This window comes from Schistocerca nitens, chromosome 2 (assembly GCF_023898315.1).
Source record: "Schistocerca nitens isolate TAMUIC-IGC-003100 chromosome 2, iqSchNite1.1, whole genome shotgun sequence".
Lineage (NCBI taxonomy): Eukaryota > Metazoa > Arthropoda > Insecta > Orthoptera > Acrididae > Schistocerca > Schistocerca nitens.
In genome coordinates this window covers 75,780,730-75,803,800 of record NC_064615.1, presented here as the reverse complement: position 1 = coordinate 75,803,800, position 23,071 = coordinate 75,780,730, and the positions used below count along the sequence as shown (strand labels likewise).

The window sequence follows — 23,071 nt, the reverse complement described above, 5'->3', positions numbered from 1 at the left end:
AAGAAGCACAACGTATTCATTTCTGCACGTCTAGGGGTACTACACCATTGATAAGTATAACATAAGGCGAGGAAATAGTAAGTAGGGGTAAACGAAAATTTTACGTGTCCACATTGACGAGAATTTAAACTGAAAGAAGCACATTTTGGAACTCGTAAAACACATTTGCATTTAGAATCATTGCAAATCTTGGGGCAAGACAAATCAGTAAGTTGATATTTTGCATATTTTCATTCAATAATGTTATATAGAATAAAGTTCTGGGGTTACTCTTCTTTAAGCAAGAAAAATCTTCATTGTGCAAAAATGTGCTTTATGAATAATGTGGTGCTCACCCAAGTCATCTTGTAGACTTCTGTTTAAGAATTTCTGACTACTACATCATTGTATATTTATTCCAGTTTGTTGTAGATAATCTATCACAGCTCAAAAGGAACAATGAAGTAGATAATAACAACACCAGAAGGGAAAATTACATTTATTACTCCATATCAAGGTTCTCTTTAGCACAAAAAGGAGTGCACATTGCTGCAACAAAAACTTTTGATCACTTACCCAGCGATATTAAATATCTGACAGAAAACAAAGTAAAATTTGAAAATAAACTGAGAAAGCATCTCCTCGACAACTCCTTCTATTCCGTAGAAGAATTTCTATTACTGTAGTGAAAAAAGGTGATGGGTAGAACTCACAAGATCTGTGTATTTTAATTTTCTTCTTACAAAAAGAACTTATAAATGTTCAGCATGTAGCACATTTACAAATCAATTTGCGATGTGAATGTAAAATGACTCGTTCAACGTCATTACGATCTATCGTACAAAATGACCCATGGAACATTAAACTAAGTAACTATTTAGACTCGTTAAACACAAGACGTGTCACGTCTCTCTGTGTAGACAGCTAAGATATCGTGTCTACACTACCCGATACATTCGGACGTTATACACGTCGCATCTTCAAATGAGACAACTCTCCCCTTGACTTCTGGTAGTTGAGTCTATCTGATACTGGGCTATGTGATTATAGAGATTTTTGTTACCTGTACACTAACCTTCAATCGGTGCATCAAGGCGTTGACACCATATTCAGTAAGATTCCTTTCCTCAGGCAGGTGAAGTCCCTTCGCAATCTGCTTGGCTGTATCACCTCTCGCTCCAAGAAATATGAGGGCGAGTATTACGTGTATACTGACAGGAGAGAAAAACAGATTGCCCGAGTCTTGTGCCAGTACCTGGAAACAAAGGTATATCTTTCAGGCTTGTGTACTTCCAAAACGTTGAAAAACGACTCTCAAGAGATACGTCGGACGCGACTGTAGAGACTGATTGCATGTACGCCAATAACCTTTTTCCATCCCCCCCCCCCCCTCCGTGCTAAAAAAAAAAAAAATCCTGTATCCCTTAATCCTCTCTCTTGCTCAGCGTACGTGTGTGTGGACGTGAACCCACATTCACGTCGTTCTCAGTATTGAGAAATCGTTGTGTGAAAAGTGCGTAGCATCTTTCCATCTTCAAATGCTCGCTTTGACCTTTCAAGTGATTTCTGTTAACTATCTGCGTCTAGGTTTCTGCGTCAAGCGGACACTACGGGGAGAAAGAGATTGCAGCGATCCAAATGCACTATGGATAGATTTGTCGCTTCGACAAGCCACAGTAGCCCTTCTTCCAACAACCTTCTCCATTTTAATGAACTTTACATTTACGACATTATTAAGGTCTAACTCTCCCACATTCCTTTTGGTCAACCGTGGAACAAGAGAGAGCTACAGTTGCACACGACGTTAATATGGAGAGTCCCAGTTTAAACTAAACTACCGTTGCGTAATAACTTTATGCATTGTTTTCAAAGAGACTTACGAACAGCAACTAAAATTAAGCAGAAGTCCGTCCAGCGTGTTGATCACATATATTTTACAAAAATATTCAAAGAGCGACATGGATACATCTCTTGGCCTATCCATAATCATAAGTAGAGTAATCACAAATTAAGATGTACTAGAAAGAAAAGTAGAATAAATAAGTGTGTGTAATATATATTTCGGACAGCCAAAGAAGTTTTTGGGACACGTTTTGTCATCAAGAGGGAGAATATAAGGGACGTGTTCCAGGTATATTGCACATTACAGACTTCAGAGTATTTGGTACACACTAAAAATGTTTTGAAGCATGACAGTGAGACTATAAAAAGTGGAAAGAACAACCTGATAATAAAGTCAGCACAGGGTAAGGGGGGACGAACAGCAACATTTTCCTAATAACCGTATGTCGGAAATTCGTCACTGATGCTATAAAAATAACGGCCAATCTGCGACGAGCGCATGGGAGCGTTTCGGTTAACATAACGAGTTGTGATGTGCCTAGCAGTACGGTTCTGTCCGACTAAACTGCTGCTGTGTTACGCTGTGGTTGCTGTGCTCCATTGTTGCTGACTAACATGACTGGAAAAGCTAAACTTACATGTGGGGCTGCGCGGGATAGCCGCGCCTACTTGGGTTCGCGGGGCTCTCCCCCACCCCCACCCCCTTCCGTCAGAGGTACGAGTCCTTCTTCGGGCATGGGTGTGTGTGTTGTCCTTAGCGTAAGTTAGTTAAAGTTAGATCAAGTAGTGTGTAAGCCTAGAGACCGATGACGTCAACAGTTTGGTAGGATGGAGGCCAAGTGCGTCGTGCCGTTCCTCTAATCGCAACTATAACTACAGAACAACAGGAGTAGCTGCTTTGGTGGGCATTAATGTTATCCGTCGGCGCCTTCATTTAGGGCTGAGCACGTAGCGCAGTAATGCTCTACGTGCGCGAACCTCGGGCCATTTCGTTGTCTCGCTTGGGTGGACCTTGTGACCCAGAACGCGAATTTTTACAACGCTAGCGTGGGCAACTTTTTCTTCGAACTGTCGGTCGAGCTCTTGAAGTTCTCGCGGGGAGCGGCATCACAACCATTTCGTGAATCATTGTAGTACAGTGCTTCCCAAACTGGGGGGTAAATTACTCTCTGAGAGGTAAAATGAAATTTTCTGAGGGGTAAAAAATAAACGATTCGATTCTGTTTCAATCACGAAACTAAGTTATTTTCAAAATGTCATTAGTATTATCTCAGTTCTGTACGACTCTAATGTTGATTATATAAGTTATCAATGATTACTTTTTCTCAATTAGTATCATTAATGCGGTGGAGGTTACAAAAAAAAATGGCTCTGAGCACTTTGGGACTTAACTTCTGAGGTCATCAGCCCCCTAGAACTTAGAACTACTTAAACCTGACTAACCTAAGGAGATCACACACATCCATGCCCGAGGCAGGATTCGAACCTGCGACCGTAGCGGTCGCGCGGTTCCAGACTGTAGCGCCTAGAACCGCTGGGTCACCCAGGCCGGCGGTGGAGGTTACAGGTTCCCCACATAGTCCACCCAAAAAAATGGTTCAAATGGCTCTGAGCACTATGGGACTCAACTGCTGAGGTCATTAGTCCCCTAGAACTTAGAACTAGTTAAACCTAACTAACCTAAGGACATCACAAACAACCATGCCCGAGGCAGGATTCGAACCTGCGACCGTAGCGGTCTTGCGGTTCCAGACTGCAGCGCCTTTAACCGCACGGCCACTTCGGCCGGCTAGTCCACCCACTACATATATATGTTGTGCTTTGTCTTATACATTGCTGATGATAAAACTGACACACGTAAGTAACAAATGCTAAATATTTCAAGAAAATGTTTTCTCTAGGTTGTAGGTAGTATCTGCTGTAATCTATATATTGCCTCATTGCTCACTTCGAAGCAGATGAATGAACTAATTGATAGCACGGCACAGCAGCAATTACATAAGGGCTACTATAGAGCTGTACACAGCATAATAATAATAATTATTATTATTATTATTACTATTAGTGGCTGTGGTCAGATAGAAAGCATTAAAACATGAAGTCTTCCAATATCTGCCACTTAAGAAGTAAGGAGTGTATCAATCAAGTGATTTATGAACTGTAGGTATAGTGCACACACTTAACTTGGTTGATTTGAAAGGGTGTTGCAGTGTAGAGGCGTAACGTAGGGGAAGTATGTAGCAAGTGTCTACGGCCACTTATCTGAGGTGTTGTCGGTAGCACTTGCGATGCACCACGAAATCCTTCGTCATCCATTCTAACACCCCCTCTCCACCCCCACCCCCCCACGCACGTACGCACACACACACACACACACATATACACACACACACACACATGCATACTAAATATCACTCATCTTTCATCATTACAAAAATAACTGTTCCAAGAAAATTCTTTAGTTAGTTGCTAAAGTAGGCGATAATGTGGGGTAGAGACTGCACTTAGAGGTAATGTTCTAAGAAAGGTTGGGGACCACTGTTCTAGTAGGACAACAACGAAGGTGCTTTCAGTGCACGATTTAAGGAGCGGTTTTGCAATGTCTAGAGGATCCGTAATTCCATTCTTCGTATTGCAATATTGGCAACACCATAATTTTATATAAGGCAGGTGTTTCTAACTACAGCCTGCGGGGCAATGAATGGCCCACCGTAATTCTGTTCTTACAGTCGAATCTTGCTCGTCGAGCACCACTCGTAAGGAGTTATTCGCCCGAATAGAGGAAATTGTAAGAAACTGAGTCGCTTAAGGAACAATGTTCCGCATAAAAAGTCTTGTTTAGTTTTTTTTCAGTCTTTAACAATCAGTTCAGGATCCGTCTTCTGCACTGGATCGGTCTCTTTGGTTACTATAAATGAACAGTAGGTCGCGTGGTCCCCTATAAACTGCCGCTCTGGAAAGTAGAAGCTCAGACAATGGCGTATTTAGTCAGCTGCACTGATCTCATTGCGCCTCCGGCCGCAGTTGTAATTACCTGCATCACAGCTCGGCCTTACGCGACGATGTTGGAAGATCTTAACCTTCGCCGGCGCATGCTAACCCTTTCCCTTGTAGTATCTGTTTATGAATTACAGTTCTGATTCATCGTCGTTAACTAACACGATTTCGTTAAAGATGCCGGTAAGACAGCAGCCATGCACACTACGAATTTAAGTAACGATAATGGTATGTTTCGTTTTCGACTAGTTTTGAAACACAGGCATAAACAAATACCCTTATATAACTTTCTTCTAAAATAGTATGTACTGTACTATAAATAAAAAATTACAATACTGAACTTTAAATTTGAGTACCTGTTTTTTTCCCTTTTTTCGGGATGTAACATATTAACATATTCTACATGGGTTCCTAAGGAAAAATGTGTTTCGCTTAACGAGTTTCTAATACGAGTAAGATTCACGAATGAATGCTTATTAAGCGAAGTAGCACTGTCCAGTGTAAAATTTACAGTGCTTATAACCCATACAAAATATGTACAATAATCAGTTGTTTCTCTTTTATGGCTAATTAAGATACACATTAACTCACATATATATGTAACTGAACGTTTTAACTGCAGTTAATTACATGAGACGTCCTGAAATTTTATTGTACCTAAGTCACTTATGGAGGCAATTCACATAAATAAATTAAGCATTGTAATTATAATTAACGAGATTTATGTAGCTGTAACTTCCCACTTACAACTGTTTGTAGTTGTGGATCAATTTTACTAGTGGAATTTATCAGCAGCGAGTTCAAATACTCAGCAGTTAATTTCGATATGTCTGTATTTTTTGTATATTTCAGTTTGAAGAAATTTTTACAGAGAATAGTAAAGCCAAAAGCGAAAAAAAGCAACTAGAAAATTAATGCAACTGACCTTACTGTGTAAATGGAAAAATGTTGCAAAATTCCAGCAATGATGAATGTAAATATTCTTAATAAAAATCGATACATTCCAAATCCATCATTTTGATTCGAAGCTCTAGAGGACGAGTTTCGGCGTTAAAAGAATTTTGAAAACTTAATATCGTTTGAAATTGCTTCGAAATCTGAAAGCGAGACTCAAAATTTAGTTTTAAGGCACTCAAAGTTTCAATTACGAAATCTACCGGCAATAGTGTCTGATTACTGACTGAATAATTGGTATGTACGTATTAAAATACGTCAAATATATTTTGTTTAATTGAGACTGAAATAAAACAATTTTATGTGAAACCTTTTAATACGACAGTACAAATCAGGCAATAACTGATTTTCTCCTTGTAATTTTACATTAAGGTCATCCATATGTTAAGTTAAATTCGTATAATAACTTCCATAACGACTCACTGTTTTGTAACAGAGCCAGAGGATGATTCCTTTCACTGAAGAAAGTTTCGATTGTTATTCTGATCTAAAAAAATCGAGTCATAGGTTTTTCACTACTGCTCTATAATACGGTGAGTCATTTTCCTCAATCATTTTCAATAAACTCGTGGAACTGATGATGACTGAGAGCATATGATCTCATCTAATTAACATCTGACATGACAGGCTTTAAAACTTCCGACACATGGAAGCATTTTCCTCACAAATATTGTTGATAAATGACGCACTCTGTGATTAATGGTTTTGATCCATCCTCATTTCCTAACACCTTTGACACGAGAGCAACAACACCTTTGTTTTTTCCACACATGTTGTTGACACCATCAGTTGTGACACACCGTCAGTTTTTCCATTGAAGATAAATTCTTCCGTGGCCGTACATGAATGCTATGAACTTCAAGAAGCTATTCATATACTTTCTATTATCCCTCGAATAAAAATTAACACCTATGCAGTAACTGAAACATCTGTTGACTCTTCAAGAGTATAAGTGTCGAGTTTTCTAGTACAACTGAGTTAATATATTTTCAGCAAATATCATTTACTCTTTCAGCACCAGTATTTGCTGGTAAACATATTTTTAAATGAATTGGCTTTTTGTGAACACATTTCTTAAACTGTTCCAATCATGCAATACTTTATTAATTTGCTGTCAGTAAATGACTTTCCATGTTTTGAAACTAGTTCGAGTTGCGTATTCATGACCAGCATTTCCTTTCCTAAATAACATTTGCTGAGAATTCCGACCGCGTTTCAAAGACGCACATATTTCTAACCGTTGGCTTCCGGCTAATTCTGAATAATTTTCAGAATGTTTAGTCTCATAATGACGTTTTATACTGTATTCTTTGAGAAGTGCTATTTTTTCATCGTACATTGTATTACTTAAGTGAATCACAAAATATGTATCCCCCCATTGCTCTTTAAATTTCTACACTCACCAGCTACCTTACGTTTCTTTTCAAAACATACACAAAGCCACACAAAACGGATGTAATTGCAAATCAAAATGATGCCAATTAATAATACTTAGAGCAACGGTTCTGTATAAAGAATTGCACTGGAGTTATCTTTAAGGCAATTTTAATTAAATAAAATACTCACTGATAAACATACTGTATCTTCAACAAGAAACTGTAGTCACGAAACACGCCCGTCCCACTATATTTGGTCTTTCAGATTGTACACGTTGCCGCTACCCACAGGATGGTGCTGTACTACTTGTAACACTCCCTTATTATTATTGTTATATCCCGTTCGTTCGGGATCTGAATATCAGCCCAAATTAAGTAATTAATTAATGTGACCGTGTACCTAATGGGCTGGCAATCGGATTGGACTGCTCAGCGGATGTTACATTCCATATTGTCCTTCGCAAATACTGTAATAATGCACTGTCTGGTGGCAAGAAGAACAACAAACACAGCTTCACTAATCAAGACCTATATTCATACCAAAAACACAAAGATAAGGAGACAGCCACTGCCTTCGTCAATACACTGTTAATAACGGCTAATCTCAGCACAGGTTTCTTCGTTATTCATCGTCGTCACACGCAAAATCCAATCACTGTAATCCAACACTGCAATCCAAATAATGCCGGCGCGGTAGACGCGGAATCTCAATAACGGCACACAAATATCACTGATTACACTTGTAATTAAACTTCTTCACTTTCCCGTATAATACTAACACAAAGGGGTTAAACCGCGGCGATGGCCACTCCCTTTGTCGGTAATTCATGAACCAACAACTGCTGGCTTCAGCCCAGCTCTCTGCCCGCCTCGCGGGAACCTACAACACACACTGACTTCAACTGACTCTCGCTCTCGCGACCCAACACACTATCGATAGTTGCCCTGTCGACCTGTGCTGATGAAAACTTAGTAGTAAGGGCCTGCGGACCCCTTACATACTGAACTTCTCTAGTCTCTGGGAGACGTCATTACTGAAGATTTAGCATTGCCCGAAGCAGTCGTATGAACACGTAAAGCTCAGAACTCGCATCGGCTATCACTGAAATGACCTGGACACTTGCCCATTAAGTAGCAACAGAAACTAAGGAGTGGAGTATAACCCCTGCTCCCTATGCCATAGATATCTCAATTACCGTCTAGTCATGAAACGAAAATTTGCTCATAATTGAACACTGCAGTATATTGGTACGATGAACTACAGTCTGTCCAACTTTTATTGAAACATGTCAGCGGTGATCGCAGGGAACGGAGAAGTTACCCCTATTGCTGGCGCGTGGAGACGAATGTCGCGATGGAAAGCTATTGCACAGTGCTGATACCATATGCATTTCGCGCTACATTCTGGCCACTTGCTAAGGTGTTAATGACGCACGGAAGTAAGAAGGTTTCGTGCAAGCGCGTTAAGGGGCTCCGGAACGCCCTATACTTCCAATGTTAAAATAACGCTTATAAATTACATCTTTCCTCACAAAGTATTTGAGGTAGGAAGTTGAACTTTTTACAGATTATTTATTGGAATATGGGCTACAACTTAACACAGGGATTTTACAAAAATTTAGTTCAGTTATTAAAGATGATTTTTTTTTCAATTGTAATGAAAATTGACAACATTTTTTTGCAATTTTTATTTATATATTCAAACATATACAGTTTTTTGGAAAAAGGCTGTGTTAAATTATGCAGAAGGTACTGTGTAACATTTACTGAAAGTTTGAAACAAATATGTTTGGAAGATCCTTAGAAAACATGTAATTAGTATGAGAAAATAAAAGTTTTGGGAATCGAGCGACAAAGATTGGATTAACTTTTTAGTGCATTCCAGGTCCATAGGATGGATTATCTTCATCCTCTGCAAACTCCTCCTCCAGCTTCCTCTTGTTCCTCCTCCTGTTTACTCTTGCTTGTATTTCTAGACTCTTTACAGCCCTGTCTGCAGCCCGAAGGCGTTCCTTGTCTAAAGCAAGCATCGCTCGTACCATGTTAGAACCTATCTTCATTCCCATATTTCTAAATACCTTGCACCTTACAATGTTGCCATCATTGAAAGTCGCAACAGCATCATACACACCAAAGTGAAGTGTTTCTATTCCAACAAATACAGTCTTAGGGATTCTCGACCATATAACACTATTTACACTTTCAGTGGGGTTTTGAGTTTTTCCGTGAATACACTTTTTCAACAGTTCAGGAGCTGCCAAGTCTCTGAAAATAGGTTTTATCACCTTTGTGGTGTCACCGCTAGACACCACACTTACTAGGTGGTAACTTAAATCGGCCGCGGTCCTGTAGTACATGTCGGACCCGCGTGTCGCCACTGTGTAATCGCAAACCTAGCGCCACCACATGGCAGGTCACAAGACACGGACTAGACCTCGCCCCAGTTGTACGGACGACATAGCTTGCGACCAGACGTACGAAGCTTTCCTCTCATTTGCCGAGAGACAGATTGAATAGCCTTCAGCTTAGTCTATAGCTACTACCTAGCAAGGCGCCAGTTGTATCAGTGCTTATAGCTTACTACTATTCAAGAGATGTATTCCAACAAGAGAATAAAAGTTAAGTAACATCTACGTACTTTTCTTCTTATTCATTAATAAGTCTCATGTTCCAGAACTTCAAGCCCGTCTGCGTTAGTTTAGCGTGCACCTAGCTACCTCATTGTGTCTATGCTGTATGAGCTAGACACAACATTATTTGGCGACGAGGATGGGATAGGCAAGACACACTTGACTTTGCTCAGGAATCATTTGAAACTTCGCCAGCCGTGTGTCACATTAACCGGCCCGCCGGCCGCGCTGCCCGGGACGCTACACGGCCCTCGCGCCCGTCCGCACAGCAGCCGGCAGCCTAGCTCGCAAACACGTGCGCCGCGTAAGCAGGCAACTGCAGTGAAATCATGCCCGAGGTGTGCAACTAGACATTTGCGTGAAAATTGCCCGTCACGCCAAGCTATTTGCTTTTACTGCCAAAAGAAAGGACATGTTCAAAGTGTTTGCCAAAAAAGGCTTCGATCAGACAATCACACAAATTCCAGGCCCTTTGCTTCGCGCCGGAATCGAACCCAGGACAATCAGGCTCGTGGACCTTCACCCATGGACATTCATGTAGTTCATTCCCACCCGTCCAGTGACACTTTAGCTAACAGTGACTGTGTTCGTCCCACAAAAAGTGTGCGTCGACGTCGCAGGAAATCCCGTAAAGTCGCAAGTGCTTCTGTACCTGTATCAGTTCAAATTGCACGTGACAGTCGCTCTTGTCGTCAACAGGACAGTAAACTTTTTGTGGACTTAGACTTTAAAGGCAAAGTGATACCATTACAGCTCGATACCGGAGCTGCAGTTTCATTGCTCAATCACGACACGTACAAACAACTGGGCGCCCCGCCGTTGCGTGCCGCAAATGTTAAGTTAACTAGTTACTCAGGACAACAGATCCCTGTGTTAGGACAGTGCAGCCTTCTTGCCACGTACAAGGGACAAACGAAAATTGTGTCATTTTACGTTCTTCGTTCTACTTCTGCAGTGAACTTGTTTGGTTTAGATTTGTTTCAATTGTTTAATATGTCTCTAGTAAATCAGGTCCTATTAGTAAATCAGACTGTGCCTTCCGCCAGTGTTTCTAGTCTTTGTGAAGAATTTGCAGACATTTTTGCACCGGGCCTTGGTTGCGCTAAGAACTATGAAGCACATTTGGAATTGAAAGACAACGCGCAACCGAAATTTTTCAGAGCGCGCAATGTTCCCCACGCATTGCGTGATGAGGTCGCAAGAACATTGCACGATTTAGAATCTCAAGGTGTAATTGAACGTGTGCAGGCTTCTCTCTGGGCCTCACCCTTAGTAATTTTGCCAAAACCTTCCGGAAAACTGAGACTTTGTGTGGACTTCAAGGCAACTGTGAATCCACAACTTGTGACTGCAACTTTTCCTTTGCCCCGCCCGGAAGATCTTTTTGACAAACTGTGCCCGGGAAAATATTTTTCAAAATTGGACCTAGCAGATGCGTACTTGCAGATACCTGTGGCCGAAGAATCCCAGTGCGTCTTGGTGGTAAACACGCATCTTGGCTTGTATCGCTTCAAAAGACTGCCATTCGGGTGTGCATCCACACCTGCTTTCTTTTAGCATTAATTCCAAACAGGTTTGTGCGCAATGCTTCTTCCATTTCAGCTCCGCTTCATCGCTTACGCCGTAAAGGTGTTCCGTTCGTCTGGACGACGGAATGCGAACGCGCCTTTCGCCAGTTGAAATCGGCGTTACTTTCAAATACTTGCCTTACGCCATTCGATCCCCAGAAACCCCTTTTGTTGATGGTAGATGCATCGGATTTCGGGATCGGTGCTGTGCTTGCGCACAAGGATGGCTCGCATGATCGCCCTATTGCCTTTGCGTCCAAATTGCTCTCATCTGCGCAAAGAAATTATTCACAAATAGAGAAAGAAGCTTTAGCTCTCGTGTTTGGTGTTACCAAGTTCCATGCCTTCTTGTATGGTCGTCACTTTACCATCATCACGGACCACAAACCTTTGACATCGCTTTTTCATCCGAACAAGCCTGTACCTCCACGTACAGCGCAGAAATTCATTCGCTGGTCACTTTTTCTCTCGCAGTACCGCTACGATATCTTGTATCGGTCCACTGCTCAGCACGGAAACGCTGATGCGTTGTCCCGTTTGCCTGTTGCTGAGGATAAAGCATTCGATTCTTCCGAACTTGCTTGCATGTTCATTGATTCGGAAGCCGATGCCGTGGTCGCATCGTTTCCGATTGATTTTCGTCGTGTAGCTACAGCCACAGCTGCTGATCCTGTCCTTGCTACTGTTTTGCGTTTTGTTGCTACGCAATGGCCCTTGTCAAAGTCACGGATCGAAGATCCTTTGGTTCGCCGTTTTTTTGCTCACAGGGAGAGACTTTTTGTACGACGTGGTGTTTTGTTGTTGCGTTCTGATAATGATCAATCCCGAGTTGTGGTCCCACGTTCGTTACAGTCCTCTGTCTTAAAGCTTCTTCACCAAGGTCATTGGGGTATAGTGCGAACGAAACAACTTGCTCGTCAGCACTGTACTTGGTTCGGAATCGATGCTGCGATTACAAATATGTGCTCCTCTTGCGTGGCGTGTGCCGAACAACAATCCGCACCGCCGCGGAAATTCTTTGCATGGCCGAAAGCCACTTCCCCTTGGCAACGCTTGCACATCGATTTTGCTGGTCCATTCTGGAATGCTCGATGGTTGGTTGTGGTCGATGCTTTCAGTAATTTTCCTTTTGTTGTCCGGATGTCTTCCACGACGTCTTCTGCCACAATCCAAGCCTTGTCTGCTATCTTTTGCATTGAAGGTCTTCCGCAGACTATTGTTTCCGACAATGGCCCACAATTCATGTCCGCAGAATTTCAGTCATTCTGCAACGCCAATGGTATTCACCATCTGACATCCGCGCCGTTTTCGCCTCAGTCCAACGGTGCCGCGGAACGATTGGTCCGGACTTTCAAGTCCCAGATGTTGAAATTGAAAGAGTCGCATTCTCGGGAGGACGCTTTGTTGCTCTTTTTGTCTTCGTATCGCTCTCAGCCCCGCGATGGTCGCTCGCCGGCTGAGTTGCTTCATGGTCGTCCTCATCGCACCCTGATGTCTTTGCTGCATTCGCCGCATCAGGTTCCTGTGCAGCGGCAGACTCCTGCTTTTGCTCCTGGCGACGTTGTCTATTATCGCACCTATCGCGGTTCACAGCGTTGGCTCGCAGGGCGCATTCTTCGCTGCCACGGCCGCGCGATGTATTTGGTTTTGGGGGCCTCTGGTGAGGTGCGTCGGCATCTCAATCAGCTGCGCCTCTGTCGTCGCCTGGGTTCTGCCGCTCCCCGTCTGCTTTCAGCGACGGAGCCGTCAGGTCAGCGCCCTGGGGACCCATCTACTGGCTCGCCTCATCCCCAGGTGTTACCGACGCTGCCTTCCATTTTGCCTCATGGCGTCGCGCCGCCGCCGCCGCAGCTGCCGCCGGCGCCGCCCGCAGTGGACGCTTCGCTGCAGCCGCCACGCGCCTCCCTGGGTCACGCGCCGCCGCTCGCTTCCCGTGACCAGCCGTCCTCCGCCATGGACCTCTTGCCAGCTCCGGACCAGATGTCGTCATCGCGCGTCGGATTCCCCGACGCAATGGAGGTTGACCCTTCGGCCCCTCCTGTCTCATTACGGGCGCATACACCGCATGTTGACGTGCACCCTGGACTAGGTTTTCAGGCGTTTCCTAGCTCCCCTCGGACCGAATGGCCGGGTGCGGGTGGCACAGCCTCGCCTGTTGTTAGGCTCCCCACCTCATCGCATACGTCAACATGGGGTCCTTCCCACGGCGGGCGGAAGCCTTATCTCACGACCGTTCGCCGATTTGCGGGGGAGGAATGTGGTGTCACCGCTAGACACCACACTTACTAGGTGGTAACTTAAATCGGCCGCGGTCCTGTAGTACATGTCGGACCCGCGTGTCGCCACTGTGTAATCGCAAACCTAGCGCCACCACATGGCAGGTCACAAGACACGGACTAGACCTCGCCCCAGTTGTACGGACGACATAGCTTGCGACCAGACGTACGAAGCTTTCCTCTCATTTGCCGAGAGACAGATTGAATAGCCTTCAGCTTAGTCTATAGCTACTACCTAGCAAGGCGCCAGTTGTATCAGTGCTTATAGCTTACTACTATTCAAGAGATGTATTCCAACAAGAGAATAAAAGTTAAGTAACATCTACGTACTTTTCTTCTTATTCATTAATAAGTCTCATGTTCCAGAACTTCAAGCCCGTCTGCGTTAGTTTAGCGTGCACCTAGCTACCTCATTGTGTCTATGCTGTATGAGCTAGACACAACAACCTTCATTATTGCATGAGGCAGACTATGCTTATGAGTGTACACTTCACCAGTTAGCAATCCTTTGTTATATTTACACCAACTGTCTTCTTCTTTGGGACACAAGCTATGTTGGGGATTTTCATAGTCTTTATTGTTTACAGTAATAACACATACCTTTGGCTTTCCAACATTTCTCCTTTTCTTAAAAGCCTTCAGAGGAATTCTAATAACTTTACTTTTACTCATTATTACACTTCAACAAAACAGAGACTCAAGAAACAGAATTAATTACGAATATTTTCGAGATAACGACAGAGTAAATAAACATGAAACAATCGACAATCACACCAGCGATATATATTGAACCATCACAGATTAGCCACAACACATACTTTATCTCACATCACTAAAATGTACCTGATGAACACGGACGTTAATAATAACACCATTTGACAGCAGTTTCACAGCGCCACAGTGGGTCACGCCCATGTAGAACACATTTCAAAAAAAATTTTAAAATAGTTGTAGTCTTCGGAATTGAATAAATTATATATCTATTAAAAGGTAATAGTCTGCAGATTCAGAAAACGCAAAAAAGTAAAAATTGAACTTTTCATGATTTTTGAGCCTTTCCGGAGCCCCTTAAACGACCTTCAGCAATGTATATGAAATGAAGTTGAGGCCATAGCTCAAGGCCAAACAAACCATAAGCAGTTTGAAAGGGGTCCGTAGGCCCTTACTATAACTTTGCACTCGGCACAGGTCGATAGGGCGAACAATCGATTGCGACGTGTTGCGAGAGCGAGTGTCGAGATGCGCCAGAGTGGTTGGCGGTGTGGAGGCCATTACTGGAATGCATGGTTTTTAACAGAGAAGGGTATCACCGTCGCCTTGGTTAGACCCCTAATTAATAAATAAATACCGGGAAAGTGATGAAGTATCTTTATAAAAGTGATCAGTGATGTTATTAGTGCCGATATTTAGTTTCGCGTCTACCGCGCCGGCCTAACCTTGGATTGCAGTGTTGGTTGCAGTGATGGATTAGCGTGTGACGATAATGGCAAATGAAGAAAGCCTGTGCTGAGATTAGCCGTAATTAGATGTGTATGACGAAGGCAGTGGCTGTCTCCTTTTTGTGTTTTGAGAAGAATATAAGTTCGTAATTAGTAAAACTGTGTTGGTGTTCCTTATTATCATACATTCAGTATTATAGTATTGAACAGGACGAACTGGAACGTAACAACTTCCGTAGCAGTCAATTCCGATTACCAGCGCCATTAGGTTCACGGTCCTGTTAATAATAAATATTGGGCTGCTATTCGATCAGATCAGGTCGGGATAAAAACGGAAGTGTTACAAGTTCTCCGCATAGTGCCTATTGCAGTGCCACTCGATGTCAGCGTGTAAGGACTGGCAGCAGTGCCAAGCGTCACGAAAACTTCTGAACTGTACCGAGGAGTTCAGAGCGGAACTAGGGTATCAGGCCTCAAGAAAACGTAGACTATAGCTAGGTCTCGGCCTTGGGACTTAGTGCAAGAGCCAGTCTGGTCCTTAAGCTACAATGTTTGGAGACCCCTGATATAGGGCGATCCCAAGTTGAGAATAGAAGGGAAGCCAAATTGTTTAAGAAAGGATAATATTCCATCAGTATTCCGAATGCCTTTCCTCCGACCTGGAGAACGTGTTGGTGCCACGCCAGTCTCCTGACCTACGTGACTCGACAGGTTTGCCCCGCACCACTACTTTTTGTAACTCTTTGGACACCACTTTCTGGGTTTCTGAGGCGTTACGTGACAGTCGCCAGTTCCTTGCCCACTCGGCGAGGATGTCGGTTACTTGCTGCAGTCGTCAGCGCAACTTGACGCTCACACTGCGCCTGAGCACAGCGGTGTCGTCAGCACATAGGCGAGTTCCAGCCGTTCGGTCTGAGGAAAGTCTCCAGTGTAGAGTGTGTATAACAGCGGGCCGAGAACAGACCCCGGTGGAACAATCGTGTGAATGAGACATTACTCTGTGGCATCTTGACATGTGACGTGGAAACTCCTTCCGCGAGTAATTTATGTAAGTGGTCCTAGTGCCATACAGCATCGAAAGCTCGTGAAATTGTAATAACGCATTTTATTACGAAAATAGCTGGGTCAGATACTGTGTTGTTTGTAGAAACCAAAGACGTTACTCCTTACATAAGATTTTTATTGTCTCTGTTGTCGAATGTAATGTTAATGACTCCAATTTTGTTCTTGCTCTGATAAAGGCGAAGGGAAACTATAACTGTGAATGTTACGTCTTACAACTAGATATTAAGAGCAAAAGTTGTATTTAAGGAAGAGATAAACGAATGATAATCTCTGAAAAATAATTAGGTGAGACTCTAACTTAAATATCACTCTTTCTAGTCATTCTCATTACTACAGACAGTCTCAGCTACATTACGTCGACGTGGAGTTGGAGGAAGGCTGAGGTGATGGGCGAAAGAACCATCAAATAAACATGGCGACTTTCAATGGACACCCAACTACAAATCTGCCATAGCTCTTTACCAACGTATTGAAACACGGCAAAATACAGACACCAGGAGAGTTTAGTTTCAATGGACATTTCATTACACCATTTGAAAACAAAGAATACATGGTAATCTTGTCTATAAAACCATAAAGTGCATTAAAAATAACAATATAAAATATCAAGGACGACGAAAAATCAACGGAGTTCCAAATCAGCGCGGGGTGGAAAATACATTCTGTGATTAAGAAAAATGTCACCACAGTACTCCAGACGTTCCATGGCTAGCATACATTATTGTGCTGGCCGCAGGAGCTGGTGAGTGGTGGTGTGGCCACGTCGACAATCTAACTGGTCATCTGGGAGGAGACCTTCCATGTCAATGTGCTTCTGGAGACGTATCAGACATAACCTCTTTGCTACACTCCATTCGTTGCCGCTGGAGCCACCATGAAAAGTTGCACACACAACGAGCTAGCCGACATCCATATTGCTTATGGAGCAGTGGGATGCAGAGCTGTGGGTGCTGAAGATTTACCAAACACCTTTACTGCTGTGGATGAGAGAGAAAGAGAACATGTTAAAAAAATGGACATATTGAGAAAATGGACATGTTGAGAAAACGGACATGTTTGCGTTCAAAGAGGCCTATAAAGCACGGCGAAGAACAGTGAGGACTCCGAAATTTGAAGAAGAGGAATTCCAATGTATCGAAACACCTTCAACCAGGATCAGAGCAATAGCTCACGAAATCAATGTCATTCATCAACTTGTTTGGAATGTGGCAAAGAAAAACAGTTTACCTCCTTACCACACACAAAAGTTCCAAGTTTGTGTCTGAGCGTTACACCCGCACCAGCGTCCCAAAAACGTGTATTTTCCCTGCTCAGTCCTATCTACCAGAAACAGTATTTAACATTCACAACTCTCACTAGTGCGCATATGAGAACTCCTGTTACATTCAAGGACATGGTCACCAGGAAACGCTTTGGTGAATGTCTGGATATGAACTGTCGGTGACAACTTGATTGGACATTTCAGTCTACCTTTCGAATTAAATGGCTAGAATGATTTACAACGTTTGAAAGTGGAATTTTCCATACTAGTTGGAAACTTTCTTCTCCACATACACTGAACGATGTTATTTCAACAGAATAGTGCTCCGACGCGTTCCAGTCGGGTAGTCCGTTGACATTTGGATAAAGTGTTCTGGTGCACGTGGGCTGGGCGTGGTGGTCTCCGACCTCAAGGATCGTTTGGGATTTTTTTTTTTTGTAGGGTTTTATGAAAGATCACATATACCAAACACCCACGACGAACGGTTTGCAAAAAGATTTGAAGCCATGAATATCATTCCCAACACGTTAGAAATTTCCGAATGGATGCGCCATCATTTCTTCGTCGATGTTGGAGGCAAAAATTTCAAGCAGTTGCTGCAAAAATGGGATTACTTAGTCTGCAGTCAGTTGTTTGGTTCGAGTTGAGCTGTTCTGTAGTTCTTCATCAGTTAAATGTAGCATGAGCTCTCCGTCTCAGGTATACAGCTTGCGCAAGGACTTTTACTGTTTACTTTTTGGGGTAATAGAGAACCTGCGTTCCTAAGATTTTAGAAAAAATCGGCCGAACAACTTCACAGGTCTTTCCAGAATGAATTTTCACTCTGCAGTGGCATGCGCTGTTTTGAAACTTCCTGCCGCATTAATCTGCCAGGAAGTTTCAGCTTAATAGATGGTCTGCGTGATATGGATATTTTTCAGCGCAGAGGGTACGAGTTCGTGGCATCTGTCTGCATCATCAAATAAAACTAATTTACCAAAATTTGACTGCAACAGACCTCGTACTTAGAGGAGGTATACGCTAACGAAAAGAAGAATGGGGTACACGCTGAGAGGCTACATATATTTGCTAAATCATAGCAGCAAATCATATCCGGAATACCACTTGTATAGTAGCGGGTCTCGCTGCTTACGAGTGATGAACAAGAGAAAAAAAAATTCACTGTCCCTTCGACAGGCCACAGTCGCCCTTCAGCCAACAACCTTCTCAATTTTTAATGTATGATGACACCATTAAGTTCTAACTTTCCCATATTCCTTTTGTCAAACTTGAACAAAATAGATTTACTGTTGCACCCAACGTAGAGTCGCAGTTTAATCTTAAATTATACTAAACTACCGTTGCATGATAACTTCATGCACTGTTTACAAAGGAACTAGTGAACATTTTATCAACTGCAACTAAAATTAGGCATAAGTCCGTCCAGCATGCTAATCACATATACTTTACATGAATAATCAAACAGGGAGATTGATACATATTTTGACCTATTCAGAATTATAAGTACAGTAACCACAAATTAAGATGTATTAGAAACTGAAGTAGAAGAAATAAATGTATGTAATTTATATTTCAAAAAACAAAAGAACCTTTTGGGACACCTTTGTCATCATGGAAGACAATACAGGGAATGTGTTCCGGAGAGTACATTGCACATTCCAGATTTCAGATTATTAGAAATATACTTAGAATGTTAAGTTTTCACGTATGAAAGTGTAAAAAGTGGGAAAAAAATAATTTGATAATAAAGCCAGAGCAGGTTAGAGGGACGTGCCAAAAATTTTCCAAATAACCATAGGTCAGATATAAACCGTTGAGCTACCGCCATTAAGCGACAGCCATTCGTGTGAACAAATAACAGGAAACAAAATAGTGGAGTCATTTGTGGAAATAGTAACACACCTTGAGTTGCGTGTGATTTAGACACTATCATGACTGAAACTATAAATCAATTCGAACCACGCAACTGACTGTAGAGCACGTAATGGTCGAACTAATGCGCATACATATTACAGGATGTTTATAGATTACTTATACAAAAGTAAACTTTAATTGTGAAAAAGGTAAATAACTTACAGAAATGTTTGATGCAGCATTGAAAGCGGTACATCTTCAAGCTTTATTCACAAATTTTAAGTGTGGCTACTTTTTGTAACACGACAAATTTTCCATCTGTAATCAGTTTCCTGCCAAATTCTACGAAGCAAATCTTGAAGTATGGTGGCAGTCGTTTTTGTTATTCCTTATTGCAGCTCCTTCCTATTTCCCGGAAGCGGAGAAACAAACGCTCTGTCTTTAATGTAATCCCAAACAGAGAAGTCCGTTGGAGTTAAATCATGTGTGAGAGGTGGCCAGTATATTATTACAGCTCGTTAAATTCGAGTCGGCATATTTCTATGGAGATTCGCGACAATTTCACGATGATAATGTGGTACCGGCGGGAGTGGCCGAGCGGTTCTAGGCGCTAAGTCTGGAACCGCGCGACCGCTACGGTCGCGGGTTCCAATCCTGCCTCGGGCATGGATGTGTGTGATGTCCTTAGGTTAGTTAGGTTTAAGTAGTTCTCAGTTCTAGGGGGCTGATGTCCTCAGAAGTTAAGTCCCATAGTGCTCAGAGCCATTTGAACCATTTGATAATGTGGTGAGGCGCCATCTTGCTCGAAAATAAATTCTATGTGCATATCCTATTCTAATTGAAGTAAAAGATAATGTCCGACCATGTCCAGGTACTATACGCCAGTTATAGCTATCTCGGCAGAAAAGAAAGGACCGTCAATATTGTTACGGCTTACAGCACAAACCTTACGTGTGTCCCGTACATGTTCGATTACGTGCATTGGTTTCAGATTACCCAAAATACGAGTGTTATGCGGTTCACTTTATCGCAGATGTAGAAGGTGGCTTCGTCACTGAAAAAACCTTATGTCTGCAGTTTGTTGAACATTTCTACACAAAAAAGTCAGACCGTTTTCCTTTATCACTTTCTCTTAAATCTTGCAACAGTTCCAATTTGTATTGTTTGAATGACAAGCGTTTCCGTAATACCTTCCGCACTGTAACAGTAGGGATATTCAATCCTTAGCTATCATGTCTTAATGATTTACCCGGGTTATAAACGTATGACGGCCAAACTTGTTCAGTTGCTGCGTCAGAGACTGCTGGCCGACCTTGACCCGGCGTCCTATGTGATACACAGGCAGATTCTGCGAAACGATTGTACCAAATGATAACAGTTTGTCTCTGAGGTAGTGGCTTGCGATATTTAGCCCTGAATTGTCTCTGTACTGTGGTAGCGGATCTGGATTCATGAAACCATAAACAACACAGCCCTCACTCTGCAGCGCTATGTGACTCCATGATGATTGTTGGAATAACGCATTCACGCATCCCACCTGGCGGGAACGTCAGGAACTAACAGTGTTAGGAAGGAATAAAACGTGAAATATACTGCATTCAGTGCTTAGTCAAACGTTTCTGTAAGTTATTTATCCTTTTCACAATTAAAGGTCACTTCTGTGTAACTAATTTATAAACGCTATCCATTTAAGTGATGTCTGTGGTCAAAAGATCATGCGTATGTGTGTGTGTGTGTGTGTGAAAGACGGAGAGAGAGAGAGCTACTGGGTAACAACTTTTAATTACAAAGATATTTACATGAAATCAATCATGCAATCAGATTAATGTACAATACCAACATTGTAGAGATCGAAAGTGAACTGATTGTTCGCCTGGGTTATTGAGTTCAGTGCGAGAGCAGCTTCTTCTTCGGCCATTTTCCGCGATCCTGCAGACAAAAGGAGGATGTAAGTATGAGAATTAAAACAACATAATTGTAACTTAAAAAATTAAGTAAGCTGAGAGTAATAACATTGGTTACATTAAATAACTTTGCGTACTGTTTGATGTTTAGTACTGCTAGTTGTCCTAGCATAATGAATTCTCAAGAAACGATATAATCAATTTAATTCGCATTTTTCTTTATTTGAAGTTGAGCCTCTGACCTACACTGCCCAATACATCCCGTACCGATTGCGCTATTGGGTAAGTAATATACATACTGGTCAGTTCTTGCAAATTTTAATGAACAATGTGCTGTTCACGACAAGCTTTGTACTGCAACAATATTCTTCTGGCAACAGCAAAACAAGCGCACAATTTTTCTTCCAGTTGCCTTAAATTCGTCTCTGTTTTTCTTCTCTGTTCAGTGCTATACTCCACTTACTTCCTCACGTTATTCTATCTCCGCCCCCCCCCCCCTCCTATTTCCATCGCTGTTAAGGTTATAAGTCTAACTCTACTCTACCTACCAGTAAATTGTCTTCATGTTCTGCACTTCGCAAAGAAATGAATTTTTTTAGCTGTTACTGTCTTTAGTCTTTGTGAATTCTTTTTTCTCAAAGTTAAGATTCCACACTAGGTATAAGAAATATTGGAACACATGTGTCACAATGAATGTAAAGATTAAATCTGATGTATAACTGGTTAGATGTGAGAGAACCCTATGCAGATCAAATATAATATCAGAGAGGCATTTTAGCTATAATTCTAGCAGAATATTAAAGCCTTAATTAGATAAACGTATTTTTCTGCCGTAAGTGAGTTTAATGAGTATTAAATATTCTTAAATAGACCTGTAACGAAGCATGATACCATTGTCAGTTTTCACGTTACGTACTAGGAGCATTGGTAGTGTAAAAATAGTTTACTCGCTGACTCTGCGCTACCATTTAGTGACATTCATGCTCTTGTCAGTACCAATAATAAGTACTGTCGTATCGGACATAACTCCAAACGGAGACAGAACTCAGGAAACATTTAAGTCAGAAAACATTGCTTATCTGACCGCTGTGAGTTGCGTCTACTGACGAAGGGGAAACCTTCCCGAGTTTATCAGTCGCTTAACAGCGTCCTCTCGTCGTAACGTTCCACTCAGTTCCAGCTTTTCGTCTTCTGCCTCTGCGTTACCTCACCAGAAACTCCTCGAATAGCTGCTTAAAGTAGATGAACACCAGATGTTGTTCCCTCTCCTCGATTTTTGTGGAATTAATAATTTCGCTCTAGTTAATGCGAACCCTTAAATGTGTGCCAAAGCGACCAACAGTATAAATACGCATAGTGTACTAAGATGTTCATTTATCCGATTCAGAAACCAGAGACTGAAAATTTGGGAAACTACGTAACATGTTTCTTCTCATAAAAACTTTCACAACTCGTCCGCCCATGTGCTACACTGATCGTTGTTGTTATTTCTGTTCTACAGAACCGAATATTATACAATTCTTCGACAGACTGCAATGAACTAACTGAAAATTCTTCGAAAAACTTAACCATTTTTTTGTTATGGTGTCTCCTACGTGATTCTTTTACGTCGTCTGCAAGAAAAATTTCCTATTCTCTTTTATATATGTTAAGTGGAAAAAAATTCACGTCCATAAGAATTAGCAGTGGGTCGAAAATTGAACCCTGTAGAATTTACCACGTGATTTTTCTATAATTGCGTACTTCACCGTACATAAACTCTGTCCGCCTTATGTTGATAGGCAATGAACCAGGACTCCTTGCTACGTAGAAAAATCACTGTATTTACTCATGACACTGGTAAGAAAAAGCTCATAGACGACCAGTCGGACGACTTCTACATGATGCCGAAACCCTTTGGTATAAAGTAATACGGGCTGTAGAGGA

The 23,071-nt window shown here is 42.1% G+C and overlaps 1 protein-coding gene across 3 annotated transcripts in view; it reads right to left on the bottom strand.

Moving 5' to 3' along the window:
* LOC126235741 (leukocyte elastase inhibitor-like) overlaps positions 1 to 23,071 on the bottom strand; it is a 227,039-nt gene that overhangs the window by 125,872 nt on the left and 78,096 nt on the right. For 2 of the 3 annotated variants that reach the window (XM_049944524.1, XM_049944526.1), the window contains exons 2-3: positions 21,082 to 21,170; positions 1,043 to 1,234 (exon numbers count right to left, since the gene is read on the bottom strand). In XM_049944524.1, coding sequence (XP_049800481.1) covers positions 1,043 to 1,234; positions 21,082 to 21,159 — 270 coding nt within the window. In that variant the 5' untranslated portion in view covers positions 21,160 to 21,170. The remainder of the gene's footprint in view (positions 1 to 1,042; positions 1,235 to 21,081; positions 21,171 to 23,071) is intronic. The other variant, XM_049944525.1, reaches the window with a different exon arrangement.